The following is a 15,170-nucleotide window of genomic DNA, read 5'->3' as shown; positions in this document are numbered from 1 at the left end:
AGGAGCACAACAGGCTGGAAGGGAGCATGGCCACAATGAAGGGTCCACAACTTCCCTTAGGATTTGAACTTAGACTTATGGCCTATGGAGTATTCCATATCATGCAACATCATGCCAAGTATATAGATGAGGATTGACCAGAAAGAAGGGCTTTTGCTCTACCAGAGGCTCTCTCTTTTGGACTCTCAGAGTGCTATCTCACTCTTGCTCTCCTTTCGAGCCTCTCGCTCACCCAGGATTGCGGTGTTGGGGTTTTGGAATTATTTACTGGGACGGTACAGGCATTGGTCACTGGGTGGTCAGCAATTACACTGTGCATCACTTGTTTGTATATATTATTATCATTATACATATATATTCATATATATGTATAATATACATAAATGGAATGTATAATATATATGTATAATATATATATGGATGAACAAGGAGCTCCTGGACCAACTCGGGCACAAAAAGAAGGCCTATAGAGGGTGGAAGCAAGGACAGGTAACCTGGGAAGAACACAGAGCAATTGTCCGAGCAGCCAGGGATCAGATTAGGAAAGCTAAAGCCCTGATAGAGTTAAATCTGGCCAAGGACATCAAGGGCAACAAGAAAGGCTTCTATAGATACGTCAGCAATAAAAAGAGATCTAGGGAAAATGTAGGCCCTCTCCGGAAGGAAACGGGGGACCTGGCTACCCGGGATATGGAGAAGGCTGCGGTTCTCAATGACTTCTTTGCCTCAGTCTTCACTGGCAAGAGCTCCAGCTGCACAGCCCAAGCCACAGAAGGCAAAGGCAGGGACTGGGAGAATGTAGAACCGCCCACTGTAGGAGAAGATCAGGTTCGAGACCATCTAAAGAACCTGAAGGTGCACAAGTCCATGGGACCTGATGAGGTGCATCCACAGGTCCTGAGGGAACTGGCAGATGAAGTTGCTAAGCCACTATCCATCATATTTCAGAAGTCGTGGCAATCTGGTGAAGTTCCCAATCACTGGAAAAGGGGAATCACAGCCCCCATTTTTAAAAAGGGAAAAAAAGAAGACCCAGGGAACTACAGGCCAGTCAGTCTCACCTCTGTGCCCGGCAAGATTATGGAGCAGATCCTCCTGGCAACTATGCTAAGGCACATAGAAACTAAGGAGGTGATTGGTGACAGCCAACATGGCTTCACTAAGGGCAAATCGTGCCTGACTAATTTGGTGGCCTTCTATGATGAGGTCACAGCATTGATGGATAGGGGAAGAGCAACTAACATCATCTACCTGGACTTATCCAAAGCATTTGATACTGTCCCACACGACATCCTTGTCTCTAAACTGGAAAGACATGGTTTTGATGGATGGATCACTCGGTGGATAAGGAATTGGCTGGATGGTCGCACTCAAAGAGTTGTGGTCAACGGTTCAATGTCCACGTGGAGGCCAGTGACGAGTGGTGTTCCTCAGGGGTCAGTACTGGGCCCAGTGCTATTTAACATCTTTGTTGGTGACATGGACAGTGGGATCAAGTGCACCCTCAGCAAGTTTGCAGATGACACCAAGTTGTGAGGTGTTGTGGACACGCTGGAGGGAAGGGATGCCATCCAGAGGGACCTTGACAGGCTGGAGAGGTGGGCCTGTAAGAACCTCATGAAGTTCAACCAGGCCAAGTGCAAGGGCTGCATGTGGGTCGGGGCAATCCCAAGCACAAGTACAGGCTGGGCGGAGAATGGATTGAGAGCAGTCCTGAGGAAAAGGACTTGGGAGTGCTGGTGGATGAGAAGCTCAACATGAGCCAGCAATGTGCACTGGCAGCCCAGAAAGCAAATCGTATCCTGGGCTGCATCAAAAGGAGCGTGGCCAGCAGGTCGAGGGAGGTGATTCTAACCCTGTACTCTGCTCTCCTGAGACCCCACCTCGAATACTGTGTTCAGCTCTGGAGTCCCCAACACAAGAAGGACATGGAGCTGCTGGAGCAGGTCCAGAGGAGGGCCACGAAGATGATCCAAGGGCTGGAACACCTCTGCCATGAAGACAAGCTGAGAGAGTTGGGACTGTTCAGCCTGGAGAAGAGAAGGCTCCGGGGTGATCTTATAGCAGCTTTCCAGTACTTAAAGGGGGCCTACAGGAAAGCTGGAGAGGGGCTTTTCACAAGGGCGTGTAGTGACAGGACAAGGGTCAATGGCTTTAAACTAAAAGAGGGGAGATTTCGATTAGATATAAGGAAGAAATTTTTCAGTCAGAGGGTGGTGAGGCACTGGAACAGGTTGCCCAGAGAAGTTGTAGATGCCCCATCACTGAAGTGTTCAAGGCCAGGTTGGATGAGGCTTTGGGCAACCTGGTGTAGTGGAGGGTTTCCCTGTCCATGGCAGGGGGTTGGAACTAGATGATCTTTGAGGTCCCTTCCAACTCTAACCATTCTATGAGTCTATATTATTGTTATTATTAAATTGTTCATATCTCCACCCAGGGGTCTCTTTGCCTTTTCCCCTTTAATTCTCTTCCCCATCCCCTGGGGGTGAGGGCGGGTGAGAGAGAGGCTGTGTGGCATCTAGTTGCTGGCTGGGCTAAACCACCAAGATTATTTTAAAACTTTTGAACTGAAAAAAAAGTGTTCAAAGTTAATGATCAAAGTAATAGTAATAAGAATGACATAGAGTCAAGGGGGCAATCATATGGGACCAAGAGGAGCAAATGCAATTTTGTTTAGAGCCTCTGAAATATAGAAACTGCAGGATTTGGCCCTCCAGGGTGATCACTGTTATTACTTAGATTATAGTAGCACAGGGCAACACTACACAGACTGGAATCTGTCTGCTCCTGATGGGAGTCCCCTGGCCTGAAGAGCTCACAGTCTAAATAAGACCAGGTAGACAAGTGGAGTGAGAAAGAAAGTACTTTTATTAGGCCCAAGAGAGATTAAGAAACTTGCCCAAGGACACATACAAAGCCTTTGACAGACCCAGGGTTTAACCTAGATTTCAGTATGGCGCCTTGATCATAAACACTTCATCTATCTTCTGCTCAACTCCTGAATGCCTCTTCAACTGAGATTTAAAGTAGACTCCATCTCAGTAAAGCATCACCAGATACATCCTCTTACACCGCATTTATTTTGACAGCTTTTGCATAAAGAGAGAACGCTTTCTATCGTCAAAGTCCTAAGTACACAGATGGAGAAACAAATATAAATTTGGAGGCAGGTGAAAGCCTTGAGTTCAAGAGCAGGCTACTACTTCACAAGCCTCTCTACAGCACTGGATGCCTCACTGCATTTACTCCGGCTTTAATCTCAACGGAGTTTTAAACTTACAACTATTCAGCCATGTAGTTCCCCACATCCAGCAAAGTATTCCTCCTTTTTTTTGGGTCATAATGGGACATATTGAACAGAAATTAATCAAAGAAAAGAAGGTAATGCCAAATTATGAAAGAAAGAAATCGCCCAACTTCAGTCTGGGTTCACATGCTGCAGAAAACTAAGACAAGTCTTGGATGCAAGTCAGTGTTGACACATAATGTTTAACCATGCCCATCATAAAATCCACTTGACTGAAATAAAAACCACACAGTACAAAAATCCACTTGACAGAAATGTCAGTCATTAACATTCCTTCTACGTCTTACACGAAAGCATTACTTGTGAAAAGTGCTCACTCGTGAATCTGAGAGGACACAGCCTCTCACTTGCAAACTGCCCACGAGGTCCCTCAAGTCTCATCTGGAGGACGAAATAACCTTTAATAATAAACGGCTCATTTTCCCAGCATATTTTTTATTAATTCCTTGACCTTTGCTTTCACTATCAATACAAATAGCTTTGGTGATTGCACACAGGGAAGATACAAGCTAGAAGCAAGGTCGAGGCTGTTCTCTTTCTTCATATGGCTCATTTAAGACGTTGTGACTTGCGTACCTGAATGCGGAGGGAATTCAGTTAAGTCACTTGAAAGGGTCTAGTGAACAACCTCGCTGTCAGGCGAGTGCCTAGCTTGGTTTCCAAAAGCTGCCAGGATCGGCTCCGGGATCTGCCCGAGAGCCGCAGAGCCGCCACGTTCCCCTGCAAGGTCCCGCAAAACTTCCCCGCCACGGCTGTCCCGTCGGGTACCCGCGCTTAGCCTGCACCCCCTGCCAGCGACACGGTGGAAGAGGGAAGCGGCCGCCTCCTCCTCCTCGGGGAAGGAGAGGAGCCCCGGGGAGCAGCAGCCGTGACTCACAGCGGCTCTGTCACAACACGCGTTTCCCCAACGTCCCGATGCCGCAGATGCCCGGTACGGGCGGCCCCGCAGCAGCCGCCGCTGGCGGGAGGCGCTCGCTCGCCGCCGCTGCCCCGGCAGGGCCGCAGCCCCCCGCGCTGCCAGCCCGGCTCTGCCTGCCCGCGCAGCCCCGCTGCCCCCGCGGTGCCTCGGCCGGCGCAGACCCGTCTCAGCGGGGCGGCCCACAGCCGCCCGCCCACCCGCCGCCCCTTTTCCCGCTCGACACTGCCCGGGCTGGGGCCGTGTGCCCCCCGCTCCCCGGCCGGAAGCCCCGCTGCCCGGCTCCGCGCCTTCCACCGCCGCGCGGGTGCGGCGGGCAGGGATGGGGAGGGCTAAGCCTGGTACCTGACTCTGTCCTTCTCAGCCCGCCGGAGCTCCGAGTCCCTCTGCAGCACCTGAAAAATCGCCCTGGCTTCCTCCTCGTTTAAAAAACTGAGATCTGGCCCCTGAGGCGCTGCGGTCATGGCTTGGCTTATTTTCGGGCGGGCGGGCGGAGGCAGGCGGGCAGCGCTGACCCCCTCGGAGCCTGGAGCGACACCAGCATGGCCGAGCCCCGGGAGGACCGTGCACGCCGGCACCCGCGGGACGCGCTTCCCTCTGCACGGCGGCAGCCCAAGCCGCGGCCGCCCCGTCCCGCACCGCCCCGGCGCGCGTTGGGCAACACCCTCCGGAGCGAGCGCGGCCCGGCGGGGCGGGGCGGGGCGGGGCAGAGCGGAGGGGCCGCCCCGCCCCGCCGCCAGAGCCGGGGCCGGGGCCGGAGCAGCCTCTCGCCCTCTGTCTGCGCTCCGGCAGCGCTCGAGTCAGGTGTTTGCGCGTTCGGCGCCGTGTTTGCTTTGGCACCGCCAAGGCGGAGCACACGCCCGCCCCGAGATACCGCTGCGGGACGGCGCGGACCGCTCGGCGGCCGGCGGCGCTCACGGCGGCGCTCCCGCCGGGCCGCCCGGCCTCGCCTCTGCGCGGCTGGCACCGTCCGTTGGCGGCCGTGAGGCGCGGTCGGTGTCGAGGGGCTGCCCGGGGCGCCGGGAGCTGCCTGCCGCGGTGGCCGGAGCGGCCTGCCGCCTCGGAAGGACGGGTGTATAGCCTGGCGGAGTGGATGCGAGGCGGTAACTTTTCCACGGGGGAAGAACGGGGCGGTGTTTCATATTTACTTTCCTCTAAGGTTTTCCCAAAGATACAGTAGAGAGCAGAAGTTCTTGACCTGGGTGTTGTAACCGCACCTCGGAAGCGATTTCGTCCTGATCTCGTTCTGTCAGCTCGGTGCTGGTGCTGGTGTGAGCAGGGCAAACAGGCGTGTCTCTGCCCAGTACGTGTCCATCTAGCACACTGTACTGGTTGGATCCCAGGCAAAATGGCCTTGGAAAGTTTTCCATCAAAGAAGGGCTTTGTTCCGCATGTACATGCAGCTGTACGGAGAAAAAAAAATTAAACACAATTTTTGCTCTGGAATAGCAATTCGATGGAAATGGTGGCATGGCAGTGTGCAGTGGGAGCTGTGCCGGGCAGCGCAGCTGCCTTCCTACCCTGCAGCGGGCTGGCGTGGGGCCGCGGAGAATGCTTCCCCACTAGGAAGTTGTGTGGTGCAAGTGGAAATAAGGACCCTAGAGCACAGTGGAAATAACAGGATGCAGGAGGCTCCTTCTTTCGGTGTAGCTTCTGGCATCACTAGTCCGGCCCAAAGAGGAATGAACTTACCTGATTCCTGCTTATCAAACATCTAAAACAAGACTATGAGACAACAGATGATAATGTATTGAAAGCTATGAAGAATTATGATGTTTGGAAGATGTCTATAGGAGGTGTCTCCCACAGAGAAAAGACACAGTGAATTTTTTATAGGGTATAGGAGATGCTTCTGGGTAAAGTCCGAGCGTGTTGTTTCTAAAGGTGCAAGAGCCACAGCCAGCACTGGGGCATTAGGAGCTCACAGAACTTCTAGGAGTAAACGTCCCGTCCTCCCCATTCTGTTGCATCAAGCAGAGCGGAGTGACTGTTCCACCAGCAGAAGCTGAGCATATGGAGTTCTCCCTGGGACTCTCCCAGGCAGTGGATTAGACATCACTCTCCCTTTCTGCCTGGCACCTGCAGGATATGGGAAGCAATTGCTCGCAGAGCTTCCTCATCACGCTGGATCTGTTCCCAGAGCTGACAGGGAACAAGAGGACGTATTTTCTCTACATCCATTGCAATGAACCTCATCAGTGCCCACTCTTGCCTTAAAGACTCCCCACTGTGCCTCATTGATGCCCACTCTTGCCTGACAACTAATGTTTATATTATTGGTGAAGTTGTGGGTTTTTAATTTTTTGTGCAAACGTCTGGAAATGAACACATACATACAGAATACATAGGAGGGATTTGGGCGTTCTTACGGGTTTGCAAGGGGAGTTATGTACTACAGGTCTTATAAAGAAAGTGAGACATTTCACCATAAATTTGGTGACTTCATCTACAATTGTATTTTTCCTGCATGTAAGACAAGAGTGGAATCCGTATTTCTAAGTTTCTGTCATCCTTTTTGTTCGTTTCTAGCAATCTGATTAATTGGCTTTTTTTTTCATCACCAAAATGTATGTTACCATATTTTCAGTGCAGAGCGGAGCATGGACAAGATGTTAAGTTTCATATATGAGCAATGTATAGACTTTCAGGTAATAACAAATGAGTTTTTCATTCTGTACAAAGTGATGAGATTATTTAGAAGAGTGACAAGTACGTACACGAGTGGCTTTAGAGAGATGCTGCCAGACATCACAGTTGTTATTATTTCCATGGCTTTTATCCGGAATGTTTAGAGATTGGGGCATAGCCATCTTGTATGGTAAGCCGACCTCGATTATACATGGCATCTTTGTAGTGTCATGTCAGTATTACAAAGTGTGCATTGGATCATGACTAGAAACACCTGCTATCTGCGGAGTCTTCTACCAGAAGTTTGGTGGCGAAAAATAACCACTTTCCAATATGTCTCTTCATTACTACACCTCACTTTAAAGATTTTATCTTTTTCATATATGGATCATGATGGCAAGGAAGCGCTGCCTGTGTTCCAGTATTTAATGTCTCTAGTACCCTATTTACTTTAACTTCTGTTGCATAAACCTAAGACGGGATACATGCTCCAAATTTTTTCCATGATTTTTAGCTGACAGTTGTTCCAGGAAGCTATAGAGGTATTTTCTTGTAAGTAAGTAGCATTTCTTCTGTTTAGCAACCTGAAACAGAAGGCCAAAATAGCATACGAGAGGCTGCAGACATGAGACGTCTATTAGTAATGTTAATTGCCAATGCCACTAAAGAGGATGCTGACACACATACCTTAATTATAGGGTAAATTCTTCAAAAACTGCATTTCACAAATACTGTTGTACTAATGGGTGGTGTTAACTCCACTTAATCTCAGTGGAGGATTTCAAAGTGTAGGACTCCAGAAAGCCAACGGGGCTGTTTCTAAAAGCTGGTCTGTAGCTAAGGAATTGAGGGGAATGTGCAGGAGCGTTGGTTGAATCTTGTAGCAATTGGCCTGGAGGCTTCTGTCAGCCTTGAGGCTTGGAAGAACTGTAATGTCTTGTCTGTTCCTGTTGAACTAATTACTGTGTAAACTGTCACGGCGATTAGTGAAGGCTAGTTTAATTAACTCCCTGCGTTAAGTGAAAAAGGCTTCATGGCAAGGCAAAGAAGAAATATGAAGCGTCTCTCATTTAAAATGTATTAAATCTGCTTATTGTGCTTGCAAGAAATATTTCTAGCACTAACTTAGGTCAAAAAGAGCTGGATTGTACTACTCGTAATAGCAAAAGCAGTGCCTCTGCCTCTGTTTGATAAGCCCATCATTTATATCTCAGTTAGAGATTTATGTGTATTAAGTTAAAGCTAGAGGTCCAGCTGAGTTTCAGGGGACGTGGTGGCTTGCAGTGTGTGGTTCCCACTCCACAGGTAAACATTTCCGCTGAGCAGTGAGTGTCCTCCAGGATCTGTCACTGGGCCCTCAGCTCCCACTTCAAAAGAGCTTTGGACTTTCATTTGGGCATTTTGACTGTGAAGTGGTACGCTTTGAAGATTGCCTGGACGTCAGCATCCAAACGCTGCTCGTGTTATTTTATGGCTACGCGGCCTCTTGGGAGGCACGGAGGGAGCCAGGAGAGAGACTCGCCGAGTCTCTCAATCACCTGCTTTTTGTTTCCTCCCAGTCCCGTCAGCGCGGGCCGCTCCCTTCCCCCCCTTTTAGACTCTGCCCTACCAACACTGCAGATTTCCTCACCTTACAAGTACTGCGTGCTGCTGCCTCTTAGCCTAGCGCCTTCCTGCCCTGTACGTTGTCTATATGAACTCCTCTGTTTTTTCCAGTACAGTTTTTTTTCTGCTGAAATAGACAACGTGGTCCCTTAGGATGGGAAAAGGGCATCACGGCAAAATATGATGCGTTTTTTGCCTACCAGAAGAAGGTAAGAGTGCTGTCCTCAAAGGATATTAGCACTGTGTGGCAGCAAGGAGAAGTGGTCATGAGAGAGAGCTCTGAAATAGTGGCTGCGGTCTGACCCTTGCACTTTGTGACACTACTCTCTGTGTATTTGGTGGACAATGACCCCATGACACCCTTTCATTTTGCTTTTTGCTTATGACTGGCAGTCTGTCCTTCTTCCTCCCTTACTTTTAGGATTCAGTTAATCCCTAATTTCATTTTGAACACTCATTGAGACTGCACTTTGTCCAGACTGCAGAGAAGAGAAGATTGTGAGCAGGGTTCCTCACAGGGCAAGACAGGTTGGGATTTTGGGGGGTTGCTGCAGAGGACTATGGCCTTGAGAGGCCTTTGAAGAAGATGGTTACCAGTACAGCTCTGGACTATAAGAGCACTGCCTGGAGTGGGAGGGGAACATGTCTTGTTGAAACAATGCAGGATTTCTGCTTTATTGTAGGTCTGATGTCTTGACTGTCAGAGCCATAGGTTGGCTAGTACTGCGTATAACATCTGCTCTCTTGGCAGAAACTGTATAACCTTCTCTTCCTCCTTATCTAATATGTGCATAAACATAATCACCAGAGGCCAATACCTGGCACACAGCAGAATTATGCATTTAACATATTAAGGTTATATGCCAGTGCATACAACCTATTAAGACAGGCTTGAGTAAAGGTAAAAATAACCATGCATGACTCAACAGTAAGGAAGAGATGTTGGTAGAAGCAAGAAGGCAACCTTCAAACTGCTGAAGTCATATCCAAATGAAGAAAATAGAAAAATTCATAAACCCTGGCTGGTAACATATAAAAATAAAATTAAACATGAAAAAAAAAAAAGAGCTGAGAGGAGCAACTTGCTAAAGGACTCTAAACCAGCACTAAACCCTTCTTCAGACACATTGAGAAGCTCATCAGAGTTGGCTGATCAATGATGAGAGTATAAAAGAAAGACTACAGAGAGCAAAATAGCTTTTCAGAGAAGAAATTGATGTTCTCTGTGGAAGAAACTAGGAAAAGCCACCTGCCAGAATACTTTTCCAGAAGAGGATCTAACTGAAACTGAGATGACTGTAACAGAGATTATGTGACAAATTGGCAACATGAATATTAACAAATCACCAATCCTAGAAGTTATTTCATCCAGTGTTCTAAGATGACTCACTGTAGTCTGTAACTGCTCACTGCAGTCCTTGATACCTCAGGACTGGAGTGTGGCAAATAGATAACAGCTGTAAAATATTTTTCAGAGAGAATCGAGGGAACTATGGGATTATGCATCAGACCTCTAGGCAAATTTGGGGAAACTGTAATCAAGGGCAGAATGAGTGGTTATCTGGGTTCATACAGGTTACCTCGGAATCAGCGTGGCTTCCAAAAATAGAAGTCCTACTCTACAATCCTCTTTTCGAAAGGTAATGGCAAATATTTGGACAAAGTCAGCCAAGTTGAACCAATCTGCTTGGACTTTTGAAGACTTTTGACAGTACTGTCATCGAGTCCAAGGAAACTTAGTCGTCATGAGATTAAATAAAAGGTCTTTTATGGGTAAATAACAGGCTATAAGTTAGGAAACTGAGGGTAAGAGGACTGCTTACTTATTACAGTGAAGGAAAGTCACTACTGGAGTTTCCCAGAGCTCTGTGCTGGGATCTGGCAGCCCAGAAAGCCAACTGTATCCTGGGCCACATCCAAAGAAGTGTGGCCAGCAGGTCAAGGGAGGTGATTCTGCCCCTCTACTCTGCTGTTGTGAGACCCCACCTGGAATACTGCGTTCAGCTCTGGGATCCCCAACACAAGAAGGACATGGAGCTGTTGGAGCAGGTCCAGAGGAGGGCCACAAAAATGATCCAAGGGCTGGAGCACCTCTCCTATGAAGACAGGCTGAGAGAGTTGGGGCTGTTCAGCCTGGAGAAGAGAAAGCTCTGGGGAGACCTTCTAGCAGCCTTCCAGTACCTAAAGGGGCCCTACAAGAAAGCTGGAGAGGGACTTTTTACAAGAGCATGTAGTGATAGGACAAGGGGCAATGGCTTTAAACTGAAAGAGGGGAGATTTCGATTAGATATAAGGAAGAGACTTTTTACAATGAGGGTGGTGAGACACTGGAACAGATTGCCCAGAGGAGTTGTGGATGCCCCATCCCTGGCAGTGTTCAAGGTCAGGTTGGATGAGGCTTTGAGCAACCTGGTCAAGTGGAAGGTGTCCCTGCCTGTGACAGGGGGGTTGGAACTGGATGATCTTGAAGTGCCTTCCAACCCAAACCATTCTATGATTCTATGATTCCATCCGTGTTGTTCATTACACTCAAAAGTGACCTGGCAAAGAAGTGAGCAGTGAGGTAAGAAAGTTTGCTGGTGTGGTATGAAAGTTTGTGATATGAAGGCATTCAGGATATTAAGGACAAAGACAAAGTGTGAGGGAGCACAAGAGGCCTTTGTAAAGACGGAGTGACTAAGAAATAGGTGTGGGAAAGAAAATCCTAGCTTCACATATAAGCTAGCTTTCACATGTAAGCAATGGACTCTGAGCTGACTGTTACCATTTGGAAGCAAAGTCTTTACAATATGCGTAACTTGTGAAAACATCAGAAAAGGAAGCCAAAAATTAGAATTTATTAGGAAAGAAAAAGAAATCCATGGTTTGCCTACAGCATGTATATGTATATGGAATTCTGTATGCAATATAGATGGTATTATTTATTCATATACAATATGAACATAAATGCATCTATTTATATATTATGAATATATATTCATATACATTCTCTATATAGATGATGGAATTAGAATATGGAATTCTATGTATTCTATATTTCTAGGTGGCATAGAAAGTGTGGAAAGGAATTGACTTCGGTATTTCTTCAAATACAAGAATGACGGGCCATGAAATGGAGCTAATAGAAGCTGATTTCACTGCAATGAAAAGGAGATGAACTTGTGTGACTCCTTGGATACAAAAGGCTTCAAGGTGAGACTGTAGAAGCAGTTAAAAGAGAGATTCATTCAAGATTATTTAATAAAGAAACCACTCAGAAAAAACCCTGAGCTGAGAATAGACACATTTTGAGAGAGCTTCATGTACACTTGCCCTGTTCTTGTTCTTCCTTAGGCATTTGCTTATGGCCACTCATGGCAACAGGATACTGAGCTAGATGGACTTGTGGTCTGAACCAGTATGAGCATTTGCATGTTCTAATGAACATACATGGAGAACATGTATATGAAACCTGGGGAGATGGGCTCATGGCAGGGTACTGTCACCTCTGGAGGGGCTGTGAATGGGACTAGCTGTGGAGCCTTAGCTGGGCATTCTTTGAGGACGATAATGCTTCAGAAATATAGATCTGTCTCTGGGATCTCACATGCCACACAGCTAGATCCATAATCACAGTAATGAATATGTGTTTTATGTGGCTGCAGAGGACTCTTTCTCTTAGCTAAGACATACTCTTCTTTTATGCCTTCTGTTCAGCTGTTCCGCTAATGTGATCATGACCAGCTGCCATGAGATCTTGTTGGAGTGGCTGTCCCCAAACAATTTCCAGATATTTACAAATACTACTAAATGTTATATCCTTGGGAGCCAAACAGATCCCTTGTTGATAACAGACATTCTTCACTGTCAAATTCTTAAAAATTTTGCAGCTCATCAACTACGGCTAACAGAGAGGTGTCAGAGTTGAAGCAGAGCAGTGACAAGATATGAGGGCATAGAGAGAGATAGGTAAGGCTGCTCTGTATGATGAGATAATTTAGGATTGGGAGTAGGCCAATTCAAATCACTTGTACTCAAAACTCCTCTAGATGTACCTTAATTCCGTGTCAGGCCAGCTTTCTTGCTTATGCTAGACTCAGGCTTATGTGAACCAGCACATGAGGAATATCGGCCAGGCATGCAAGTTCGGGTCCAAGCTAACGTGACAATATAGACATAGCTCAAGAGTCCCTGTGCTTCCCTCTGCGTGTGTCGTTATATAAAAGCTAGCCCAAATCTGACTGTTGCATCATAAAGCCACCTATAGCCCCTGGAATTGCTATAGGTGTGTAGGGTGATATATCTGTTCTTTTTTTCACAAAACCTAATACAATTTCAGAGTAGCCAGCATGGCCTTACCACAGATACCTGACTGCCTTCAATGATGAGATGACTGCTTTGAGGATGAGAGGTGAGCAATTTGGTTGGTTATTTTGACTTTAGCAAGGCTATCAAGACCATCTTTGATTGTATCCTTGTAACCACACTTGAGAGAGATGGACAGGATGGGTGGACTACAAGGTTGATGAAAAAATGACTGGACCATCAGGCTCGAAGATTTCTCGTTAGTAGCTGAAAGTCTAACTGGCAGCCAGTTAGGAGTGGTATTCCTCTGAGTTAGATACTGAACCTGGTACTATTTAACTTCTTTACTAATGACCTGAATGATGAGATGGAATGCATCCTCACTACATTAGCAGGTGACATTAAATTGTGGGGAGAAGATGGTGTGCTGGAGGGCTGGACAGCTATTCAGAGGGGTCTCAACACATTAGAGAAACAGCCTGACAGAAGCTTCTTGAAGTTCAAAATGGCAAGTGAAAAAAAAACAGGCAAGTAAAAAAAGGCAAGTAAAGCTCATCTAAAGCTCTACCTGGGCATGAAAAATACTACGCCACCACACAATTTGGGGCCTGGCTGACTAGAAGGCAGTCTTTCAGGAAAGGACTTGGGGGTCATGGTGAGCAACCCAAACATGAGCCAGCAATGTGCCCTTGCAGCCACAAAGGCTAACTGCATATTGGGCTATACTAGTAAGAGTGTAGCCAGCAGGCTGGGGAAAATGGCTATTCTCTGTGAACTCAAGAAGCTGCATCTGGAATATTGTGTTCCGTTTTGGACTCCCAAATACCAGAAACATTAGCATACTGGAGCAAGTCCAGTGGAGAAGCACAAAGCTGACTAGGAGACTGCAGCCTGTGACACATGAGTAGAGACTGAGAGAAATGGGTTCAGTCTGAGAAAAAGCTTAAGGTGATCTAAACTGTTGTGTACAACTTTCTGGTGGCTGGTTACAGAGAGATCTGCTTGGAGGTTCACCACAAAAGGACAAAGGGCAATGGACATGCATAAAAAAATTCACCATTATGAAAAACAAATTCATAGAATCATAGAATGGTTTGGGTTGGAAGGGACCTTTAAAGATCATCTGGTCCAACCCCTCTGCCATGGGCAGGGACACCTTCCACTAGATCAGGTTGCTCAAAGCCCTCTCCAGCCTGACACTATAATGGGTTGTCTAGGCAGGTTGCAGATACGCAAAACTTGACTGGGGAAGGCACTGAGCATCTAGCATTAAAGTCAGCCCTACTTTGAGCAGAGAATTCAACCTGATGACCTCCCAAAGTCAATCTAGAGTATTTTATGCATCTGTGATTCCAAATAGTTTGTAGCATGTATGTCACACTTAAATCTTCAAAACAGAGATTTGCAGAGATACATAAGACTTCTGTGTACTGACTGCAAGATGTAAATGTAACCCACTGTGAGGAAGTTTGTTTCATGGTATACATCAGCTCATGGATGGAGCCAGGCTCTTCTCAGTGGCATCCAGTGATAGGACAAGGGGAAATGGATATAAGCTGGAACATAGGAGGTTCCACTTAAACATGAGGAAGAACTTCTTCACAGTAAGGGTAACAAAACACTGGAACAGGCTGGCCAGAGAGGTTGTGGAGTCTTCTTATCTGGAGATGTTCAAAACCCGCCTGGACACGTTCTTGTGTGATCTGATCTAGGTGGTCCTGCTCTGGCAGGGGGATTGGACTAGATGATCCTTTGAGGTCCCTTCCAGTCCCTAACATTCTGTGATTCTGTGATTCATCTTTTACTGGAGAATAATAACCAGATTATCAGAGACAGTAACTATCAGCAGTAGTGATTGGTGTCCTTAGAATCTCATGACTTCCAGTGCTGGGTGAAGAAGAAAGGTAGTACATCTTACAAAAATTATTACTTCAATTTTGATTTAATTAAGAAAGTTAAAATAGATGAAACAATAAAAATCCCACAATCTAAAGTAAAGTTGCATAACAGAAAAACTGGATGATATCTTTAGTTAAATCGTTTGAGCTAAAAGCATATCATGCTTTGTTTAAACCCTGAAGCAAGTACAGATATTAATGCCCCAGAGAAAACTGGTTTTATTTACATGCTCTGTTTTGGAGCACAAGGTACAGCAACTATGATATAGCAAAATCAGAATGCCTCTGTGAATATACCAGGGCAAATTAATATAAATTGTAGAGGCAAAATGCCTTCCATTCCAGCTAAGAAGCAGATTGTCTAGAACTTAGGTATATCACAGATAATTCTGTGATCATTTTTAGCACTTAACTCCAAGAGTGCTTTTATTGCAGGAAGATCACGAGGACAAGGCAAAATCCTTACTCTACTTGTTTTGTGTAAATACTAATAGCAGAAGTTGGAGGAGTAGCCCATTCACATCCTTCTTTT

General features: G+C 46.6%; 1 protein-coding gene across 1 annotated transcript in view; it reads right to left on the bottom strand.

Annotated features, from left to right (window-relative positions):
- Nucleotides 1-4,687, bottom strand: part of EXPH5 (exophilin 5) — a 37,344-nt gene extending 32,657 nt beyond the window's left edge. Inside the window, exon 1 of the mRNA XM_086613539.1 lies at nucleotides 4,569-4,687. Coding sequence (XP_086469665.1) covers nucleotides 4,569-4,687 — 119 coding nt within the window. The remainder of the gene's footprint in view (nucleotides 1-4,568) is intronic.
- Nucleotides 4,688-15,170: the final 10,483 nt, after the last annotated feature.

Source organism: Tauraco erythrolophus, chromosome 1 (genome assembly GCF_009769465.1).
Source record: "Tauraco erythrolophus isolate bTauEry1 chromosome 1, bTauEry1.pri, whole genome shotgun sequence".
Classification (NCBI taxonomy): Eukaryota; Metazoa; Chordata; class Aves; order Musophagiformes; family Musophagidae; genus Tauraco; species Tauraco erythrolophus.
Note: the sequence above shows the minus strand (reverse complement) of the source record. Positions and strands in the feature narration are given on the sequence as shown.